Source organism: Heloderma suspectum, chromosome 1, assembly GCF_057233095.1.
Source record: "Heloderma suspectum isolate Gila_16-S chromosome 1, 16-S_ref, whole genome shotgun sequence".
Classification (NCBI taxonomy): domain Eukaryota; kingdom Metazoa; phylum Chordata; class Lepidosauria; order Squamata; family Helodermatidae; genus Heloderma; species Heloderma suspectum.
Window position 1 is genome coordinate 186,190,272 of NC_139458.1, and position 16,403 is coordinate 186,206,674.

A 16,403-nucleotide genomic window follows, 5' to 3' on the forward strand; every position below is an offset into this window, starting at 1 on the left:
TAACAGTCAGGAAGTTTTTCCTGATGTTCAGCCGGAATCTGGCTTCCTGTAACTTGAGCCCATGATTCCGTGTCCTGCACTCTGGGATGATTGAGAAGGGATCCTGGCCTTCCTCTCTGTGACAACCTTTCAAGTACTTGAACAGCGCTATCATATCTCCCCTCAGTCTTCTCAAGGCTAAACATGCCCAGTTCTTTCAGTCTCTCTTCATAGGGCTTTGTTTCCAGTCCCCTGATCATCTTTGTTCCCTCCTCTGAACCCTGTCCAGTTTGTCTGCATCCTTCTTAAAATGTGGTCCCCTTAACAGGACACAGTACTCCAGATGAGGCCTAACCAGTGCTGAGTAGAGGGAAACTAGTACTTCCCGGGATTTGGAAGCTATGCTTCTATTAATGCAGCCCAATGTTCCTTCATCTCTTCCCCCCTGTCATTCTGCTAATGACTTTGCTTCCTTCTTTAATTCCAAAACTGAAACTATTTGCTCTGATCTTGCTGTTTCTCCCCCTCTTCCATGACCAGCCCTTCAGATGCAGGTTCCCTCTGATACTGTTTCTGTGTTCTCTCTGGTTTTGTTTGATGAATTGTCTAAAGTATTGATCTCCTCGAACCCTTCTACTTGTTCTCTTGATCCTTTTCTGCCTCGTCTCTTAGTCAGTGTTATTCCTGTTATCCTTCTTTCTTTGCTTCATATTATTAATCTGTCTTTGTCTTCTGGTTCATTTCCTTCTGCTTTTAAGCATGCTATGGTGTCTCCCATTCTCAAAAACCTTCTCTTTATGTGCTGTCTCTTTCTAATTACCATCCTGGGCTGATCTACATTACGCCCGCCATCGCAATGAATTCGGTGTCCCGTCGGGTTAAATGCTCTCACATTAAAACGTGATTATTCACACTCACCCATTTCCCCCATTGCAGTGCTTCATCAAATGCGCAAGCTCGGTTCACACTCGAGTGCTGTGCTGTTTTCCTGCGTGCTCTTGTCTGATCTTGGATGCTAAGCAGGGTCGGTCCCAGTCAGTGCTTGGATGGGAGACTGCCTGGGAATCAGGCTTCCTGCACTGAGCAGGGGGTTGTTGTATCCCTTCAAATGAGACTAAGTTTTACCCCCTCCTATCCCCTGCTCCGGATGTTTTTTTTTAAAATTCAGGCGTTATCCTCGCAGAATCAGGGCTTCTCCGCAACGTTTTTTTTTTCTAATTCAGGCATGATCCTCGAAGATTCGAAGTTGTGAAGCTTTACAACTTCAAATCTTCGAAGACCATGTCTGAATTAGAAAAAAAACATGGCGGAGAAGCCTCGATTCTGCGAGGATAGCGCCTTAATTTAAAAAAAAAACATCCGGAGTGGGGGATAGGAGGGGGTAAAACTTAATCTCATTTAGGGGATACATTACTGTTAATGTTATTCTTTATCTTGTTGAGGAAGTGCATAGTCTCAGCTTCATTTTTGATTCTTCTCTCTCTCTCTCTCTCTCTCTCCCTCATATTAAGGCTTTAGCAAAGTCTTTTCGTTCCTTCCTCTATAACAGTGCCAGGATTCAACTGTTCTTATCTGTCTCTTCTGCTAAGACTCTTGTTCGTGCTCTGGTCATTTCTTGTCTTGACTATTGCAATCTTCTCCTGACTGGTCTTCCTTTATCTCATATTGGTTCCTTGGTTTCTATTCAGCATTAAGATCATTTTCTTGGCTTGTCAGTTTGATCTCTCCACTGGCTTCCTATTTCTTTGAGGCTTCAGTATAAGCTTCTTCTTCTGATGTTTAAAGTCTCTCAGGGGTTAGCGCCTCCTTGTCTTTCAGCCCTTATTTCGCATTATAGCCCTGCTTGCATTCTTTGCTCCTCAAATGCTTTGTTTCTTACCTGCCCAAGGGTCTCTACTTCCCTTGCTTGGCTCCATCCATTCTCTCTTGCTGCTCCCTATTCCTGGAATTCTCTTCCAGAGTATTTGAGGATGGTTGGTTCAATTACAGTTTTTAAATCTCAGTTGAAAACTTTTCTCTTTTCCAAAGCTTTTGGAACTCTACCTTGGTAATGTTGATTATTTATTTTTGTAGTATTTCCTGTGCCCGTTTGGTGCATTCCATTCCATTCCTTTTTGGTTTCTTATTGAGATTTTATTGGAACGTATGCCTTTGTGGCCGTTTTATTGTTTTATTCTGTACAGTGCCATGTGCTTTGGTGGCACTATATAAATAAATAATATTAATAATTATATTTCTAATAAATAAATAAATCTTATTAATAATTATATTTATATTTATAATAAATAAATAATATTAATAATCCTTTTCCCTCTCTCAACACTGGGGTTGGGGGAAAGGCTTATCTCCAATTTGCAGCAGATGGCAGATTTCCAGCCATTTTCCCTCCTCAGCACTGAGAAAGGGAGCCTCTCTCAGTGCTGGGCAGGGAATCTGCACGGATCAGCTGAGGAGGTGGATCTGGGAAGGGAGTATGTGAGGATGGTGAACGTGTGTGTTTGTATATGAGAGAGAGCGAAAAAATAGGAGTGTCTTTACATGTAAAAATGGGGGTGGGGTATGCATGCCTGTAGTGGTTTCACCCATGTTGAGTAGTGGTCCCACCCACTATGGATGGTAGCCCCATCCACTGCTGGCACATGGCCCCTGACATCTGGAAAATGGTTCCTTACCCCTGATCTAGCTCATTAGTGTTGACACTGATTGGCAGCATGAACCTGGGCCTTTTGAATGCAAAACATGTGCTCCTCAACCATTAGGCTTTCCTGTACAACTATTAACTGACCGCAACATAGCAAAGGACTAAGACCAGCCACATATTGTTTCCTTTACATTAGTATGACTTGTAGGTTTTGTTATCATTTCGAACTGATTTGTTGCAGTTGCTTTGTGCAATTTTTATTTCATTAGCAACCTTGAGCATGCCAGTCAAAAGGCTATGAATATATGGAGAGAGAGAGAGCAAGGAGTGGAAAAATGAGCACTTATCAAGCCAATCATAAAAACCCAAGTGCCTTTTCTCTTTGGGAATGAGGTCACTATACTGTATATACAATCAAACACAGCACAAGACAGTCATCACTGCCCTAAAAAATCCTAGCATTCTATCTGGTTTGCATGCTGTTGGCCCAAGCGTTATCCGATTGCTACGTTCTGCTCCACACAAAGTCATGCACAACAGCAATCTATCAGAGTGTCATTGAGGATCAATGCTAGATTTTCCCCAGCAGGGTGCTGATGTATCTCAGTGGGTGCACTATTTTCTACTCTTTGATGATATCGATTGCACAAATAAAAGGCCCCTTGGGCTTTTGCATATACAAAGCGTGCACCATACCACCACTTCTATTAAAAATATTTTTGGTCCTCATACTTTTAGGAATTGGGACTTCCCATTTAAAAACAAAAGGTATTCACTGGCATTTTCAAATATTCTTTCTATGTAACCAGATTATACAGAGGTTATGGGACCGTATGTCTCTGCTTCTAATTGTGCAACATAGAGGCTGTCATTTAATCTGCAAAGAGAATGCACTATAGCTCAGTGGGAGGGGGTGTAGCTCAGTGGTAGAGTACCTGCTTTGCATGCAGAAGGTCCCAGGTTCGATCTCTGGCACGTCCAGGTAGGGATGGAAAAACTCCTACCTGAAACCTGGACAGCTGCTGCTACTTAGTGTGGATAATACTGGGCTAGATGAAGCAAGGATATGACTCAGTATACGGTGGCTGCCTATGTTCTGAGCTGGTCTTGAACACTCTTGGAATTTACAGCAAAGAGTCTTGTGGCACCTTAAAGCCTAACAAAATTATTCTGGCATGAGCTTTTGTGGATGCTGTCCACTTGCTGTAACAGACTAACATGGCTGCCCCTCTAGATCTTGGAGTTAAGTATGTCAAAGCACTCGTAGTTCAGAAATGTGATCTTGGACCAGTTAATTGTTGTGAACCGCCCAGAGGAGATGCTTTGGCAAACTTCAAGGTAACAGGGTAAAGGCACTTTATTTTTTTACTCTAGCCCTGAAAAATGGTCAAAGAATACACAGTATGTGTGTAAGCGGGAGAGGGAAGAAATGTGACAAACTAGAAATGACTTCAGGTGAATGTGGAACTAACTTGCACTGCAGTGGAGTGAATGAAATAAATGGGGTTTTGTAATTGATTTTCATTCCTGTGTTCTATATTAGAGACGTATCAATGCGCACTATAATCTCATGCCTATTTAAATGAAACCAACAGCCATTCTTGCATATTACACAGAATGACGTGGCAGAATGAGGAGGGAGAATTCTGGACTGTGCCACTTCAGCCTGCAAGTGGGAATCAACTGTTTGAATGCTCCCCCATGTAAAACAGTCTCCCTGTGTATAGTAAACTAGCACATCGTAATAAAGTTTTAGCATAGCCCACTCCCAGATGTGTTAAATTAGTATATGCTAGGATGTTTTGAATATGATCTTGCATGTGCAGTCTGAAGTGGTAGAATTCCGATTTCTACAGTCTCATTCTGTGTTATGTGTAGAACAGTAATACCTCCCACTGAGTTAAATGGGCCGTAAGTTCACTCTGGTAAGTGTATATAAGACCCATTCTTGCCCATTTTGTCCCATTTTGCTCAGGATGGCTAACACAACGTATCCTGATATCTTTTTATTTCATTTTATGAAGACAACAAATGTCTGAATTACCTGTCTGATGACTGTACTAAAAAGGAAGAAATGCATGTTATTAAAAAGATTATTTATTATTATTATTATTATTATTATTATTAAATAATTAAAAATAGATTAATGTTGTTCTAATGCTCCCACTTGGTATATTGATTTTTACAAATGCTTTTTGCTGTATGACATGTTCTTTAACTCTGTCTCCACACAACAAACTTATATAGGTTTTATACCAGTCAAGTAGTTCTGGTTTCTTCCAGAGAATCTGAGGAATTGTAGTTTGGTGAGGTGCTGAAAATAATCTGCTGGAAATCACTTAGTTCCTGTCACAGAAGACTTCCCAGACCCCTGAGGAGAGGGAATGACAGTTCAGCCAATTCAAGTCACTCGGTAGTGTAGATGTCCTCAGAAGAGACCAACCACAAGCTCAGTTATCATTTCCTTTGGCCAGATGCCTTCTTAGAAAGGATGTTTTCACACATGTAATCTGACACTCTTACAGGCATGAGCGAATACACACTCAAAGACCATATCGTATTGATGCATCTGACAAATATTCTCCAGATGATGATCTGGTAAACCTTGAAGTCCTGGATGAGGTAAGATATGCTGAGGTAATGCATCCTCAGTACGAACCACACACAATCTTACTGCCTGCTCTTGCCTGAGAGGCATTCTTATTACTAAAAATATCACCATGTTACCAAGTTAATTGTTCATCATTCTGACATAATGAGGGGGGAGGGGGAACTACCTCTGTGTCATATGATTATGATCTATTGTAGGTTCATTTATATTCTGAGCATTTAGAGTGTTCTGTTACTCAGGGGAACCAGGTGATGGATGGAAGTAGGTTATATTATTATTACTTGTTCTTGCTATGATGAGGAACCCAGTTTTCTGAACATGAAGATTAGATTGTACATGTTTCAGAACTACTTTTTCCATTTGGGCATTAGGCATTAGAAGCATATATAATGATTATAAATATAGCAATCGTACATACGCTTTCCACTTATATAAGTGTATTAATTTCAACTCCAGTGATCTTTCACATATACAAGGTATACAAACACATGGCAATTTACCTGCAGGGTAAGAAAAAGAGAGGTCCAGCTCCTCCTCCCTGAATGTTCCATTTGCTTCTTTCCTTCCTCCTTTTCTCCAAAGTTGTGGTATGTTCCCCCCTCCCACACATACATGCACATGTTTCAACTTCTCCCTTCCTATGCCTGTCTCTTGGAACTGGATGTTGACAGCCGTAGATTTGGGCCCTCTCCCAATAGTCTTGTCAATTTTAGGTTATTTTACTTTGTCCCATAAAACTGAACAAAGGCCATTGAGAAATGAGCCCGCTCCTACCTGCATTGCCCTCTTGTTAGTTCCGTCTCCTCTCCATTTTATCCTCACAACAACACTGTGAGGTAAGTTAGGCTGCCTGATTAATGGGGAGGAAGAACAAGTGAGGGAGAGTTCAGCTTCCCTTCCTGCCTCCCCAAGCTGCTCTTTAAATTACCTCCCCCATTTATTATGGCAACTCTGATTTTAACGCATGAGTCTACTGCTACCACCACAACTCATTTGGCTCTTAGGTACTGGCATGTGATGTTGACCCTGTTGCATTCTGAAACTGATCTGTCCTGCTCATCTCTTCCTTTGTTACCCACATAGGAGGAGAGTCTGTCTGGGTTTCGGAATCCTCACACAGTCGAAAGAGCTGTGTTTATGGTTTTCCTTGTGTGGTGGGCTTCTGTAGTGTTCTGTAGTTTGCTTTAGGGAGGACGAACTGCTGTGTACACCCATCCCTACAGCTCACAGTAACGAATTGCTCAACTAGGGCACATGTGGAATGAGTGGAATATTCATTCACTCTTATCTACGAAAAGTATATGGGGGAACTTAATTTTCGTAATTTGTGCTCTCGTTATCACAATGAGGATAGGGCTATATATCTAATAAAAACAGACACACAAGCAGAATGGTAGAAAAATATTAGACTGGGCAGCTCCCTCCAGTTTTCCCTTTTTTATTATTTTGGCAGAGAAGAAAGTAGGGCCTCTATTTTGCCAAAGTTAAGCACATTTTTCTGAAAATACATTTCAATGGGCAATTGATTGGAAATTAATGGCATGTAAAAGTGCTTCACTTCAGCTGGATTTGAGCCTTGGGTAAAAAGCCATAATTGCAAGCAAAATCATTGTACAGTTTGTGTTTATAACAAGCAATTTAGCTTAATGTTATGGGCATTGTCTAGAAAGTTAAAACAACAACAAACAACAACAACAGAAAGTTAAATATATTTTAAATATATGTGTCTATTTCCAGTGTATATTTAAACATTAGCATATCTATAGTTTATTTCTCCAAACCACATAATTAAAACTTAATAGACAGGCTTATTGCTTTTAACCTACTGTAGTTATAGATTTATCTTAAGGACAGATCATATGAGACCATGAAAACAATGGGTTTGACATAGTGAAGTCAATATTTGACATGGGTGACAAATAACATTTAAGATTATTGCTTATTGCTTCATGCCTTTGATGTACTTACTTATAATGAGTTTCCTATCTGCAAAAAAACTGCTTAACTTTAAAATTTGTAATCTTTTCAGGATACAATTATTCATCAATTGCAGAAGCGCTATGCAGACTTACAAATTTATACTTACGTTGGAGATATCTTAATAGCCTTAAACCCCTTCCAGAATCTCAGCATATATTCTCCACAGGTAAGAGAGATCCTTGAATCTTGGTTGTTGTTGTTTTTTAATATTTGCTAAGTATCAGACAGTTACATAGTTTTATTTTTCTTATTTAAGAAAAACAGTACAAAGGGTTTCTACCTAAGAATGCATTTTTTAAGTTTTAATCAGTTTTATTGTGAATTTTAACCAAACAAAACAAAAAATTAAAAAAATTGTTAAAAAAAATATAACAACATATTCTAAAAATCATCAGTTTCAAATACTACAATATTCTAAGGAGAGAAAAAGAGAAAAATGTTTATACATAAACTTCAGTTAAAGCAGACCAGATATCCAAATATAAGTCCATTAGCAAGTTACACCTGTATACCATTCTTTCAAATGTTACTAGAATGCATTTTAAACAAAGGGCATATATTTCTGAAGAGTTGCACCAATACTTCCCTTGCCATGAAATTTACTCTCTCCGGGCCACCTTTAAAGGTAGAACCCTCTTTGCTGCTGTAAAGTGTCTTACGGAGGCCACTGAAAACAAAATGGCGGGGACCCTAGATCAGTGGTAAAGCATATGCTTTTTAAGCAGAAGATACTGGATTCTGTCCTTGGCATCTTCAGTGAAAAGGATCAGATAGAAAAGCCTATCTTTCTGGAGGGCTATTGTCATGCTGAGTAGACCCACCTCCTCCTCCTGATAAGTTAGACTACAACCCCCATCACCCACCACCCCTGGTTGTGGATAATGGGAGTTGTAGTCTAACACATCTGGAGGGTGCCAGGTGGGGAGCTGGAGTAGACAATACTAGGCTAGATCAGCCTCCTCCCAACCTGGTGCCCTCCAGATGTTTTGGACTACAACTCCCATCACTCCTGATTATTGGCTATGCTGGCTGGAGGTGATGGAACTTGTAGGCCAAAACATCTGGAGAGCACCATGTTAGTGGGGAAGGCTGAGCAAGATGAACAAATAATCTGAGCTGATATAAGGTGGCTTCCTATGAAAAACGTAAGCAGAGGTTGGGGGCAATATCTTCCTCTCCCTTTAACGTTTTATGGGGGAACATCTACTTGGGTGGTTCACATGTCGTAATTTGCCAACTATCTTTTCTTGTTTAGTTTTCCAAGCTTTACCATGGTGTGAAGCGTTCTTCAAATCCACCCCACATATTTGCCTCTGCAGATGCCGCTTACCGAGGCATGATTACTTTTAACAAAGACCAGGTAGGAAAACATTCACTTTTTAAATACTTAACATTTTAACAGCCAGCGTGGTGTAGTAGTGGCTAGAGTGTTGGACTGGGGGGGAGGAGTCGGGAGATTCAGCTTCTAGTCCCTACTCTGCCATGGAAGCTCACTGGGTGATTCTGGTCCAGTCACAGGCTCTCAGCCCAACCTACCTCACAGGTTTGTTGTTGTGAGGATAAAATGGAGAGGAGGAGGATTATGTATGCTGCCTTGGGTTCCTTAAGGAGGAAAATATGCGGGATATAAATGTAATAATAAATAAAATAAACATTTTCTGCACAATATGGGAGTATACTGATTAGATTTGAGATTTATTAAACTTGGCCAAACATTCTGTGAGGAGCTTTGTTAGTGTTGCACAGTGAAAATCAAACCTTGGAGGTCTTAATTCTGCTTTAAGCATCACTGTTTTTAGGTGTATATATAAGATTTTTTAAAAGAGTGCCTAAAACCGTGATGGGTTTGTACATTCTACATTAAATACATAGCGTGCAGATGATCCTAACTTCATTTTTTTACCTCCAAGTAAGCATGAACTAGATTGGGACTAGCACACACAAGGGGATGCTTAAACTTTCCCACCCAGCCACTCCCTTGCCCCTGCCAAAATTTCCGCCCTTTGTGCAGGGGCTAAAATGAGGGGTAAACCTACATTGGCGCCATGTGTGTATCTGGGGAAGGGGCTGTCAGTACAAGGGGCCTCTGAAGCCTTGCTGCTGAGCCTGTAGAATTTCCCCCTATTTTCGGCCAAAATGTTTTGTTAGAGTAGCTACGTCTTTAAAAGCTGCAAGCTTTCAAATGTATAAAATGCCTATTCAGACATAAGCATTCAAAGTGAAGGTCAAATCAAACAAAATAAGTTCTTAAATGATCCAGCATGATTGTTGATTACCAAAATGGGTAAACTAGACAGGCTTTTGAGGACGATTTATTTGCAGCACATATCGGCTAGGATGGAGGTGAAGATCTGGAATGGAATCAAAATATCACTCTTTTAAGTTTAGTGCCCTTATGCCAACTGCTAATGTTTTGTGGCTTGGCTTATACATGCACAAATCCTAAGATTAGGTTTAATGTTCCCAGGACACAGCTGGTATTGTAGATACGCTGCCAGTCTGACTGAGGAGTTCAACATGTAGTAGTTGATCTGCATGCTACCTAGGGAAACAATTTTGGTCTGTTTTTAGGTCAGGTGTTCAAAGTTGGCACTGAGGGCAAGGCCAGAAAGTACCATGTTCTGTGTGACTATAAGTCATAGGAAGTAGGAGTCATTAACTCTGTGACTGCTCATTTTCATGGTAACACGTAATTGTAATACTTCTAATATAAACATGATGAAGGCACAAATCCAGTTGTAAGGCAACGATTTTAAGGAAAATGGAACATAGTCCAACGGGAACAAGAGCCTTTATATCCTGAAGACTGCAATCTTGAACTACTTTTTTCACATGATGTATGATACACAGAGATGACCATTGGATATAACAAAAGACAATGCTTTTAATTGGGAAATTTCTTCCATTTGCTGCATGAGGTACAGTAATCCAGAGTCAATGTATTTTTAGATATACATTGTAAAGAAACTGCAGAAAATAACTACAGTGATACCAGCCTTTGGAGACAATAAGCCTAGTTTGAAGAAAGAGAGAAGATGGGGGCTTCCAGATGAGGCTTTTATCCGGCCATTGCCCTGCTTCGTTTGTGGAATTGTACAAGGAGTCCAGACATTGTCGTCTTCCACTTGTAACTCTCTCGTGGTTTTCCATGGCTTTTTCTGTCCATTTGGGAGAAGAAGATGAAATAGCTTCACATTTATTTCTGATTGTTAGCGCTAGGGCCCCGCTGTTTGAAAGCATCCTATCTCATCCTCCCTCAACCTGGTGCCCTCCAGATGTGTTGGGTTGCAACTCCCAGGGCCAGCCCTACTATTAGGCAAAGTGAGGCAGTCACCTCAGGCAGCAGATGCTGGGAGATGGCAGCAAGGTGTTGGAGGAGAGAGAACTGTGTGCTGCATGGCTTGCCTTGTGCCCCCAAGCTAGTCTGCTGCCTTCAGGTGCAGTGGAAGACACTGTCTCATCTCCAATATTGAAGTAAAATTGAACTGCCAGTCCAGTCAGCTTTTTTACATAGAATGGGCAGGGGAGTCATCTTGTTCTTTGCCTCAGGCAGCATAATGGATTGGGCCTTGCTGGGGCATGCTGGGAATTGTGGTTAGGGATATACAGGTTTTGTTAAATCTGTTGCATCTGTGTTTTGTGGATTGTTAGGTGTCTTTCATTCCATCATCTACGCATTGATGGAATTGGATTTTTTTTCACTAGAATTTCATTCTACTTGAGCTAATTCACATTAGCGCTAATGCACATTAACTAATGTGGATTAGCGCATTTGTGCTTGTGTGCATTAGTGCTAATGTGAATTAGTGCAAATCCTGCCCAAAAGTGAAAAACTGGTTTGCAAAGTCCATGGAATCTGTGTGACTCAGAAAAATATCAAAGAGCCATGTAACTTGCCTCGTGGTGTAGCGTCAAGATAATTCTGCATTTCCCTGTCCCTGTGCCATATCAGTGGCTTCTGATGGAACAGGCAAGGAAATGTAGAATGCGATCATGTATGTATGTATTTAGATATTTAGCACATTACAATCCTGCCTTCTTCCATCATGGAACTCAAGGCAGCATCCAAGGGGGTCCCACTTTCCAGGTAGTCTCCCATCCAAACATTGACCAGAGCCAGACCAGCTTAGCTATTACAGATGAAGAGGGAGAAGCTAAATGCATGGTTGCTGTTTTCAGCAGCCACTGCCACATATTTAGTGTGACATCAAATCTCGCCTTTAAACTTTTCATGTGCCTAATGGAGCAGACTGAGGCAACATAGTTCTAGCGTTGTCATCTGTGTCAACGACTTGACACAGTCTTTGTTAGGTGTCACCCACTTGAATGGGATGGCCAGCAACAGAGTACTTCTCCAATAACACATGCCATTTCTTGACCTGGAATGGCCAGATCTTCATAGAATCATAGAATAGTAGGGTTGGAAGGGGCCTACAGACCATGGAGTCCAACCCCCTGCTCAATTCAGGAATCCAAGTCAAAGCATCCCTGACAGATGGCTGTCCAGCTTCATCTTGAATGCCTCCAGTGTGGGAGAGCCCACCACCTCCCTAGGTAATTGGTTCCATTATTGTATTGCTTTAACAGTCATGACGTTTTTCCTGATGTTCAGCCGGAATCTGGCTTCCTGTAACTTGAGCCCATTATTCCACGTCCTCCACTCTGGGATGATCGAGAAGAGATCCTGTCCTTCCTCTCTGTGACAACCTTTCAAGTACTTGAAGAGCGCTATCATATCTCCCCTCAGTCTTCTCAAGGCTAAACATGCCCAGTTCTTTCAGTCTCTCTTCATAGGGCTTTGTTTCCAATCCCCTATTAATCTTCGTTGCCCTCCTCTGAACCCTCCCCAGTTTGTCTGCATCCTTGTTAAAGTGTGGTGCCCAGGACACAGTACTCCAGATGAGGCCTAAAGGTTTCATGAAATCTTGAAGGGTTTCATTTGACATGGCAAAACTCCTCTACTTGTCATATTTTACAATGTGAAGGGGTTCTCCAGAATCAAAGGGCCTTGCAGTTATGAACATGTTGAGAAAGGGTGGTTGTTCAACACCCTTGAAATGTTCTATTCCACACATTAATTGATCACAATTCTCTTGGTTGGGCAAGAGAATCATAGGCATTTTGTATCTTTCCTTCCTTCCTTCCTTCCTTCCTTCCTTCCTTCCTTCCTTCCTTTCTTTTCTCTCTCTCTCTGGGCCAGTTTGCATGACACAAGGGTCATTAATAAGCCACGGTAGCTTGTTATTCACTGCTCTACATGCCAGGCTCAGTTCATTTCCCTAGTTACCCTTGCCAGACATAGGTTGTCGTGACATCTGAACCTGGTGAGGGTAGGTGGCTGGGGTGGTTAACAAACTACCCAGAACCCACAGTTTATTGTATTGTTTCTGGGTGGTTTGTTAACCACCTCAGCCACCCACCCTCACCAGGTTCAGACTTCACGACAACCTGCTCCTGGCAAGGGTAATTAGGGAAATCAGCCAGCATGCGCCTGTCACATGCAGGCGTGGTTAACAAGCCACTGTGGCTTATTAACCGCTCTCATGTTGTTTGAACCTGGTCTCTCTCTCTCTCTCTCTCTCTCTGTGTGTGTGTGTGTGTGTGTGTGTAGAGGGAAGGTGGAATCAGAAAAAATGTTTCTCCCCTTCTTTCAGTGGGGGAGTCCCATAGGCAGAGTTCTGCCCACCAATGTGGATCAAACACACATGTTTTTGTACCTACCAGTGAACATAATTGTAATCTATGAAAGCTTCTTGCTTGATCAATATTTACACGTACACTAAAGAGAGCTAGGTTTGCAAATTTGTGGCTTTTCTTTGTTATCCAAAGTTGTGCATGATTTGTTGAACTCCCCAAAGCCAGTCAAATTTAAGATACTTTGAAGTTTTAATGGTCTTTGGAAGAGCATGTAAATAAAGATTAAAGTTTACCCCTGAGTTGTAAACTATGCATCTTCACCTCTGTTTTGTGTGTCAGTGCATTATCATCAGTGGAGAAAGCGGTGCTGGAAAGACTGAAAGTGCCCATCTCATTGTGCAACATCTGACCTTCCTGGGAAAGGTACCTGTTGACTACCATGTAGCACAACATTGTAAAGTGCTGGCTGTGCTCGCATGCAACACTAAATCATGATTTAACATTATAAAGATGAGTCTGTGCAAATCATGTGCCCGTCCCCTCTCCTCTAGTGCAGCTACGAGATTAGAAGCTTCCATTTCCATTTTCTGTTAACTATAGTTTACTGTTCCATCTGAACCCAGACAAACTGTGGTTTGTCCTAACTATAGTTAACTAAAACAAACTAACTTCATAACAATGCTTGGATGTTGACTTGAGTTGACCATAATTAAAACTAACTGGAGGTTGTCCAGGTTGGAACACTAAGCTGCAGTTAGCCCAAAAAAGGAAGAAAAAATTTCTGATTTAAATCCTCTTCAGATTTTAAAACAACAAAGACTAAAGAACTAAAATGCCTAGGATAATAAGAAGGTTTTCACCTGGTGCCAAAAAGACCACAACATAGGTGCCAGGTGAGCCTCCCTTTCTAGCTTTTAGGTGCACTGCAAATACTATTTTAGGCTGAAATCCTATATGCACCTCCGGGGAGTAAGCCCCACTGAATTCAGTAGGACTTACCTATGAGTAGACATGCACAGAAATGTTCTGTTTCCCCGTTGAGCTTTTAATAGATAATATTTTAATGCTGTTTTTATTGTTTCATTGCTCGTTTGTTGCTGCTAATTTTATTGTTGGCTTCCTCTCGCTGCTGCTAAGAATTATTTGAATTGATGTATTTGTTTTAAATAGATTGCTTTAATTTTTTGTTGTTCACCGCCTGGGAGGAAGGGTGGAAATGTTTTAAATAAACACATTATGCAGCAGACATATATCACTGGGGGATGCCTTGTGACCTCTTCTGTCTGTGAAGGCTAGCAATCGTGCTTTGCGGGAGAGGATTCTCCAAGTGAACCCTCTGGTTGAAGCCTTTGGGAACGCCTGTACAGCTATCAATGACAACTCCAGTCGTTTTGGGAAATACCTGGAAATGATGTTTACACCAACAGGAGCTGTAATGGGAGCAAAAATCTCTGAATATCTGCTGGAGAAATCCAGAGTTATCAAGCAAGCTGTGTAGGTATTAATTGGACAGTTTCACATAAAATGTTTTTGTTTGTTTGTAGCTTTTTATTTATTTATCTATTGGAAAGTTCTGATGGGCTGCCAGTAGGACAACAGAACTCTTTCAAAGGGGCTTACAAAGTTCATAAACCATTAATACACAGTTAAAATCCAATTAACAGCTTAATAACTACTCAAAACAAAACAATAAGCCTAAAACCAAATACAAACATTAAAATCAATCACAAATAGAAACAATTTTCATCAAGCAGCCCCCTAAAACCCTTAGGAGAAGGCTACTGTGAATTAACATGCCTTAGGGCTCTTCTAAAGGACTGGAAATACAGGGCCTGATGTACCCCGGCTGGTAATGAATTTTGTAACTATGGTAGCCGCTATGAACAACTTCACCTTAACAGGAAGGAAAAAAGGGAACACTTTTCAATGCAGTTTTTATTAAAATACAGTTATATATGGGATATGATCATGACACTATAAAACCTGCAATTGCTGGTGTTTTTGCAAAGATTACCTGCTGCATTCTTAAAGAAAATATCTGACAGCAAAATATCAAGCAGTAAGACCCAGAAGCCCCCACTGGGCCAGAGATAATGAGAGAGATGCTCCTAGAATCAGGCACGGTTCTATGAGCCAGCGTGGCCCCACCCCTGTCCGCAGCCAGGCAAGCAGGTTTTAATGTTGTTTATTTATTTGCGTCCTGCCTTTTCTCCAGCAAGTTGTGAGCAACCTTTTATCATAACAATAACTGTGTGAGGTATAGGTCAAAGAGAAAGAACTATTTGCTTAATAACACCCGCAGAACTTCAGTGCTGACCAGGAATTTGATCCTTGGATTCTGCAAGCCCAAACCCAGTATGCTATTATTTATTTGTTTGGTTGTTTATTTACTACATTTATATCCCACCTTTTTTCCTCCTTAAGGAACCCGAGGCAGTGTACTTAGTCCTCCTCCTCCTCCATTTTATCCTCACAACAACAACCCTATGGGGTAGGCTGGGCTGAGAGTCTGTGACTGGCCCAAAGCCACCCCGTGAGCTTCCATGGCTGAATGGGGACTAGAATCTGGATCTCCTGACTCCCAGTCCAGCACTCTAGCCGCTACACCATACTGGCTGTCATGAGGCTTTCATTCTGGGGATCTGAAGCACTTGTTTAGTCCAGGTGTTCGGTGTGTTTCGGTCTCTTCCCTGTAGGACTCAGATGCTACCCTTCCCCAGCCTGGTACTCTCCAGATGTGTTGTACTACAACTCCCAGCATTCCCAGCCAGCATGGCTATTGGGTCCAGGGGACTCTCCAGAGCAAATTTTGGGGCTGGGTTGAGCTGCAGGGTGGAGGAGAAAGGCCTGTCATGTGAGCAGAAGCAGGATCCATCCAGATTCTGTAACTAGTCAATCAAACAATTCAGACTGACCTAATTACTTCTTTAAACTTGCAATATTTGAATTTTAGTAGACAAAGGAAGACCATCTACATCAAGGGTCCATAACGCGGCGCCCATGGGTGCCTGAATGGATCCCCAATGTGGGGCCCATGGGCAGCCAAAAAAAAAAATGGTTTACATTTTTTGACATACATTCTCTTTTATTATTATAGATAAACTGTGAACTGAGCATAGTAATGATTGTAATAATGACAGTGAACACAATCAAGCCTAAATTAAGCATTTCTATGTCCCATTGATTTTAACTGGAAAGAGCTCATACTAATATGACTTTAAAATACTTAACTTTGAGTCATGAACATTATTAATATAGTATTATATTCTTAGGGTGAACAACAATGACTAAATATAAAGATGTATATATACTGCACTTTTGCTATGGAAGTATCAACTTAACCCAGTTGGTTGAAAGACCTGATCTGATTTTTTTGGTTGTTTTTCCCCCCATTTGTTTAATATACATACATGTATCGGTCAGTTCCTGGAGAACCGCCCTCCACCTCCTCTTCTGCCATCTCATAGGCAGCACAGATCGACCCTGCGCTCCGCACTCGGAAGTGCAGCGTGGAGCCGGGGAAACAGGTCGTTCCTGGGGGTGGGGCAGGGAGTT

At 41.3% G+C, this 16,403-nt stretch overlaps 1 protein-coding gene across 1 annotated transcript in view; it reads left to right on the forward strand.

Moving 5' to 3' along the window:
- Window positions 1–16,403, forward strand: part of MYO3B (myosin IIIB) — a 331,093-nt gene that overhangs the window by 109,486 nt on the left and 205,204 nt on the right. The window contains exons 7-11 of the mRNA XM_084805223.1: window positions 5,146–5,242; window positions 7,261–7,377; window positions 8,467–8,571; window positions 13,188–13,271; window positions 14,140–14,342. Coding sequence (XP_084661349.1) covers window positions 5,146–5,242; window positions 7,261–7,377; window positions 8,467–8,571; window positions 13,188–13,271; window positions 14,140–14,342 — 606 coding nt within the window. The remainder of the gene's footprint in view (window positions 1–5,145; window positions 5,243–7,260; window positions 7,378–8,466; window positions 8,572–13,187; window positions 13,272–14,139; window positions 14,343–16,403) is intronic.